Source organism: Cygnus atratus, chromosome 3 (assembly GCF_013377495.2).
Source record: "Cygnus atratus isolate AKBS03 ecotype Queensland, Australia chromosome 3, CAtr_DNAZoo_HiC_assembly, whole genome shotgun sequence".
In the NCBI taxonomy this organism is placed as follows: domain Eukaryota; kingdom Metazoa; phylum Chordata; class Aves; order Anseriformes; family Anatidae; genus Cygnus; species Cygnus atratus.
The window spans coordinates 80816036-80823121 of record NC_066364.1 but is presented as its reverse complement, the minus strand read 5'-3'; the positions used below and the strand labels follow the sequence as shown (position 1 = coordinate 80823121).

The 7086-nt window shown below is 34.2% G+C and overlaps 1 protein-coding gene across 1 annotated transcript in view; it reads right to left on the bottom strand.

The window, feature by feature from the left end:
- Positions 1-1055: 1055 nt before the first annotated feature.
- RYR2 (ryanodine receptor 2) overlaps positions 1056-7086 on the bottom strand; it is a 314450-nt gene continuing 308419 nt past the window's right edge. The window contains exons 102-106 of the mRNA XM_050709825.1: positions 5435-5591; positions 4173-4237; positions 2790-2890; positions 1968-2019; positions 1056-1151 (exon numbers count right to left, since the gene is read on the bottom strand). Coding sequence (XP_050565782.1) covers positions 1056-1151; positions 1968-2019; positions 2790-2890; positions 4173-4237; positions 5435-5591 — 471 coding nt within the window. The remainder of the gene's footprint in view (positions 1152-1967; positions 2020-2789; positions 2891-4172; positions 4238-5434; positions 5592-7086) is intronic.

Sequence of the window (7086 nt, the reverse complement as noted above, 5' to 3'; positions counted from 1 at the left end):
AAAAAATAATTTAACAAGAAAATCTTCAACTCCACTATCGATCACAGGTGGCAGAAATGAAAGAAAGAAAAAGAAAAGAAACCCAAACTACTGTCAAATTCATAACATATACATTGTTGGCTGATGACACTTGTTCCAGATGTACAATAAAGCCCACAACACTTTATTACTATGGAAATAATTATTGTGAATGGTTTTTTTTCATGTTGATTAACTTGCTTTTGAAGGTTGTTTCTTTGATTGTTTTAAACTTGCATAATAAACATGCAATGAAACATTTCTTGTTAAAGTGTTTTTTGCAGTCTTCTTGTCTTCATACAAAGATTTCATAAAGTTGCAGTGTTGTATCAGAGCATTACCAAAATAAGAGCAAAAGCTAAAGAGGAAGGTAAATGTGAAATGAACTTGATGAGAATAACCTAATCTTGTCCTGAGACACTCCAGTCTTAACAAAAAGATGTGCACAATCAAATCCCTTCCTCCCAAACCAACTCAAAACAAAAAATAAATAAGAAGAAAGAAGAAAAAAAAAAACAAGGAAAAAAAATACAATGTCATCATGCACTCATCTTCTGCATAGCTCAACCCACATATAGTAAGGCACTATTTCCCCACAACTTAGTGTCCACAACAATCTTTTACAGTGCTCTGTGAACTACATATAGTTCCTTCCAGGATGATGAAATAAATAGACTGAATGAGTGTTGCTACCATGTCACCCCATGTGTGATTTTATAGACAAGGGCATCATCTGGCAGTTTCAGAAATAAGCTGTCTCAAGTCTCTTCTTATGTGAGCATGTTATGTATTGGGATATCTTTTGCGTGTGCAAGTGGTTGGTTTGTTTTCCAGAGTTGCTGTTATTTTTCATTGTTCTTTACTCCAGTGTTCTCAAAGCAAATACACAAGAAAATAAAAGCACAGTTGGGTCATTAAAAACAGAGCTTTGGTGCTCCATAAAGCACACAGCTTTGGGGATTTAAGAAATCTATTGGATATTCCCAAAAGAGTTGGGAAATATGGATGTATTTTCAAGTGGAAATCCTCATTTCTGCTTAGTTGAGCTGGTCTTCGTATTGTTTTCGGAAGCAATCACCAGCAGGAAAAAACTCCCAGCACCGTTCTTGATACATTTTCCATACATAGGATTCCTGGAAGAAACAAAATTTAAATAACTTAAATTGATTCAATGAGAAAACATCAAGCATGCCTTTTTTTTTTTTTTTTATCAGTTTAGAGTAGATTTTACATTTTTGTCACCTAGCCAAAAAGCACTGGAGAAAACACACAAGAGATGACCAGATAGTTTAATTGTAATTTCACATCTAGAAGCAATGTAAAGCTCAAGTAAAACTGGTCATAAACATAAGCAGATTTTTTTCTGTCACAGAAATTTGACTGAATTTCTATATCGGTCATTTCAAAGCATCCATACATAATGCATTAAAAAATGGATTTCAAAGGTCCATTTAAACAGCAAACAGCAAAGAAACCTACAGTTAAAATTGTTTTCACAGGTTTCATTTCATATACATGCACATGTGCTTTCATACTGACTTATCTAGAAATGTAAAAATAGAAGATCATATAACTGATGAATGATATTAAATGAGAAAGAAAAAAAAAAGAATCAACGGGGAAAAACAAGGAATGTTGCTTTCACAGGATGCTTAAATGTTCTGCTTCTCATTATTTTTGCTTATAGTCTGTATTTATATTTTTTGTGTAAGTAATGCTTTACGAATAACAGGCCAAATAACAAAATAGGAAACATTAGAGAATTAATGCTCAATCTAACATTAAACAACCAAAATCCTAAGAACTGTTTAGAAGAATGACAATTAAGTTACTTACCATATAGGATATTATTCATTAGAATACTCTTAGTTTTGCCAAGACAGAATGATTTTTATTTTAGAACCAGTCTCATTTAATAACTGTTGGCATTCATGGAGTTGTTCACCTACCTGTCCTGTATGCTCTGTTTCATCTTTATTAATAAGATACATCAGGAAAAACCTACAATCAAAGAAAGAGTTATGAATACAGTATCTGGAACCACTAGGCAACCCACAAATTGATGGGTATTTCTCAACATGTTGTGTACAAAAATGTGAGAAAATTTTGTTCGAGTACTTACAAGTTCCAGAATTATATTTATGATGATATTCCCAGACTTATACTTTCCTCAAAATGTTAACATTCACTCATTGTTCAATGAATAGCAGAAAATGCAGAAGATTCAAAGTGATTTACAATAAATGAGTACTTTGTTTAAATGAAGATTTTTCTAAGCTATTTGAAAAATGTAATAGACATTTTCATGCCCACAGACACTAACTTAGACATAGAGAGTAGCCATTGATTTTTTTTAATAAATACAAAATGCTGAATATCATTAAGAAATCAAGGATACTAACTAGCCGCACACCAGATTCCCAGTTTCCATATCCTAGCTCACACAAAATTGGTGTCTCACAACCAAATTGGAAACAAGGTATTGAAGTTTGTTCATTCTCTGCTCCTACCTCCACAGAAATTATATTGCCTCACAAAGTCAGAACAGCTTTCCTAATAAACGGAAAGCTCAAGCTTTCTTTCTCATGGATTCTAGACAAGAAAAAAAAAGAAAAAAAAAGTCTCTTTCCTTTTTTCGTTCATTCAGGCAGCATGAATGCACATCAAAGCCAAATGGTACTGACTCGTGCTTATGCAATAGAGCTAATCAGGTACTTGCAGAGGCTGCAGGGGTCATGAGTTCACAAGAAGTTCATTTTTACTGTACTTACAAGTAATTGGCCAAGTTGTGCTCCTGCAGTGTGTGTGTTTCAAAGCCGTGGGGCACCGTATCAAAGTAATCATTTCCTATTCCACAGATAAAGCACTTTGTCTAAAAGAAAAAACACACAACACTTCAACACTATATAGAACCCTGCACCCCTCTGAGAACAGCCACCCTATAATGTAGCAATTTTCTTCAAAACGGCAATGCATCAACTATAACATGCACTGAACAAAAAGGCTTTTCTTTTAATGACTGGGACTGGATGCTTCAGCCAAAACAGTTGAATAGAAGATTAACTGCCATCAGAGTAACCTATTACTGTTTGATAAATAAATAAATAAACAAATCAATCAGTCAATCTTCGGCACCTATAAGTGAACAGATATGAGGAGAAAGAATGGCATTGAACTTGTCAGTCAAAGCTGTTATTTTTTTTCCTTGAACGTTATAAGTAGTATTCATTGTAGCACATGGCAACATTTACCTCAACTGCTTGTTGTGTTCATTCAGCTGAAGTTGAATATGCTTTTAGTTTAGATTACACAACACAGCAGTTCTTTCTCAACACTCTTCTGAATTATTACATTCACACTTAAATGACAGAAAAGAAAACCAGCAAGTACTGGATACTCACACATAGATTAACCAAAAAAAATTACATCCAAGATGAACTGCATCATGGCAGTTTTAACAACTGTTAGAAAACTCTAGTCAGAAGATCCAAGGAATTCATCATAATATACAGCAACATACAAAGATTTTTGTTGTTTAAAACAATGAAAATACAGTCTAAAGTTTAAGAAGTCATGAGAAAATAAACTGTTAGGGTTTTTTTTGCATGAATTTTTGTTGATTTATCACTGACAGCAAAAGAAAAAAAAAAGTCCACACTTATCTGGAGGTATTAAAAAACACTACGAATTGCAAACAAATATAAAATAGAGCAGAATGTAAGTGCAGACAAACAGTGTTTGTGTCCCATGCAAGTAGCAGCTAGTACCTGTCAATAGCATGCCGCTTTCACAGCACAAAGAGCAGTAAATGCTATTCAGAACCTGGATGCTAGCAGAGTATTCTCTTCATAAAAATGTCTAAAGACTATTTAATTGCACTAACAGAACTACTTATGTAAGTTCTTATGATGCAATAAATAAAACAACAACCAAAAAAAAAAATCTAAGTTACTTTTTCATCGAATGAACTGAGATGTAAGAATATCTTATCCAGGACATTGTATGGCATTGGATCCTCTACAGAACTGTGTATTTCAATTAAAATTGAATTCAATTTAAAAACTATCCACTGGCTGTATTACCCTTTGATTGAACTGGTTTTCTTTTGAGGAAACCTGAAAACAGGGTATGGTTCAGCAACTGGATGTTCTTACCTCCATATCTTCTTTAACTTGTTCTTGTTGATCTCTTAACTCACCAAAAGCATCAATAATTAAACCTAGGGATTAAGTTAAAATAATAGTTAATGTTCAAGAACTGTGACAAAGAATATTTGGAAATCCAGGGACAACTCTAACAAATAATATTCAACGGCAGTCTTGTGTAGAAACAGTAGAAAGTGATATACCTTCCAACAAATGCAAAAACATCCAGATATGTGAAGGAAAATGAGCAAGTCAAAGAAAACAGCTACCTGTAACATGGTACCACTACAGTACCATTTGGAATTATAAAATATAGGATACGCAAACTTCTGTTTTATTTGCAGTGCTCTATCCTTGACTAAGCACATAAAGACGTTCCTGGGTTTGCAGTAATGGAGGCTTTAACACAGTAAGAACACTACTGTACATTTAACAGTGTTCGGGTATGTATTACACAGCAGATGCAAAGAGGTCCAGAGCTGTATGCATCTTCTCTCACTATGGTTGTCAGTTAGCTTGAGGTTCCACTGTCAGAGCTCTGCAGAAGTAAGGGGCCATTTCAGGGAGAAGATGGCTCAGATTATAGATTCTCCCTTTGGTTGCACTAATACAAGCATGGAATAACTCCACAGTCATTACCAAAACTACTGTGCTGTAAAACTGATGAATACCAGATAAGAATTACTCTCAAGCTTGACAGCTAACGCTTCTACTTTTTACCCAGTCACAAAAATAAGAAACAAGCAGTAAGAGATAAACTACTTGAGATTATGAAAAATTTTACATCCTCCACAAATCCTTTAAAACAACTTGTTGCTTGAATAAGAGTTATAAACAACATAATAGAAGCTCAGAATTGCCTTCTAAACTCCTTTGTAGGATGTGAGAAAACATTCTTATAGGCATAAAATTTTTGTTCTTTTCCTGTTAGTTGACAGAAGGCAATAACAACAATTTTTTCTAATCACTTCTCTTGCTGATCATTTACAGGAATCTTTTACAGGAGGCAATGGGAAGATAGAAATAGTAATGACATCAGTATTCTTGTGGCAAGTAGCTTTTTTGTTTCTATATTGATCCAGTTAGAGCCTGCTGACTGTATGGAATCTAGGAAGAACAGCATATGGATAAAAGCCAGCTGGGTGTGATTTACTTTTTAAATCTGCTTTTTGATCTGTCCTGGTTGAATCTTGGGCATAGGATAACTGTAGCACTGAGATCCATGTACTGCTAAATAATGCTTTCAGTCACAGTGGGCTACATATATATACCTTGAATAATGGCAAGCAGGATGACGATCACAAAGAAGAAGAAAGTGATATCAAAGATAATCCGATAGATTTCATATTCATCTCCTGCTGGATCCTCTATTTCATCACCAATTCCTCCACCAGCACGTACTCCAACATACATGTGAAACATGTAGCACTAAAAACAAACAAAAAAAAGATACAAAAAAGTTTGTCTGCATCTATGAGTAAAAATATCCATTTTTTCAAATTCAGTAATTGGCAGACACTGGTCTATGTTCTAGCAGAAATACTATGTGAAGTCATCTATTTCTCTTCCAGGTTACGGATACTTCTGAAAGGGCAGAAATGCTGCTGTGAATCTGAAACTGCAGCATTTCATGTTCTGTCTTTATGTCACGGTTCAAAAAGATTATGTGTTATAATGTTTTATGTATAATGTATATATAATGTATATAATATGTATATATAATGTATATAATATGTATAATGTATATGTTATAAAAAGATTATATGACTACCTTGAGCCTACCAGCATATCATGATTCAAGTCCAAATGTTTCAGCATACAGTACAGTAATATGCTAGTAGAAAGTACCATTACCACCAAATCTATTTCCCATTACCCTAGCTCAAAAGTGAATGACTTGCCCTATCTCTGATGTTTCAAAAAAATAAAAAAATTTAAAAAAAAATACAACCTTTGAGTATGTTTGTGCAGAGGACAGGCTAAGGATGGAAACAGTCTACACCAGTGCTGCAAAGGGGTGCCATAAGTACAGTTGTGGGGTGCTGACAATACAAAAAATCCAGTTTATCATGTAATAGAGGATTATGCTATCAAACTCAGAGGCCTGAAGAAGACTGATTCTTTTTCTTTAAGGATTTTTGCTAACTACAGATACAATTCTCACTGTATCAAAAAGTAGTGATGACAGTCACAATAGTCATTCCAAAAAGCTAACCATATGAAAGACCCATTATTTTACTTCTATACTGCTCTTACTCCTATATCCCTTGAGTAAGAAAATTATAATAGTAACATACAATGCTGAATGACCAATGGCTGAGAAATGTAATATTTTACAGAAAGTTTTTATTTCACCATTTAAAGTCAATGTTATTTTTCAATTACTGAAAATTAAAATATATTATCAATACCTTTATTTTTTTTTCCTGTATCACATTGCAAGTCTTACCATTTTTTACAAACAACCCTGATTTTACAGCAGATTTATTATATTTATTTAATTTATTTATTTAATTATAGATTTATTGCGTGTTATTCTAGCTCACTCCTGTACAATACTTAAGCCTTTTTTTAGGTGTATTTTCAGATAAAAAAGATGGAGAGTGACTCTTTGCTCAATCAGATAATGACAGGACAAGGTGAAATGGTTTTAAACTAAGAGAGGGGAGATTTAGATTAGAGATTAGGAGGCAGTTCTTCACTCAGAGGGTGGTAAGGCACTGAAACAGGTTGCCTAGAGAGGTTGTGCATGCCCTATCCCTGGAGGTGTTCAAGACCAGGTTAGATAAGGCCCTGAGCAACCTGATCTAGTGGGTTGCATCCCTGCCTATGGCATGGGGATTGGAACTAGATGATCTTTGAGGTCCCTTCCAACCCAAGCCATTCTAAGATTCTATGATAAGTCAGAATGGGCTTCAGGAGG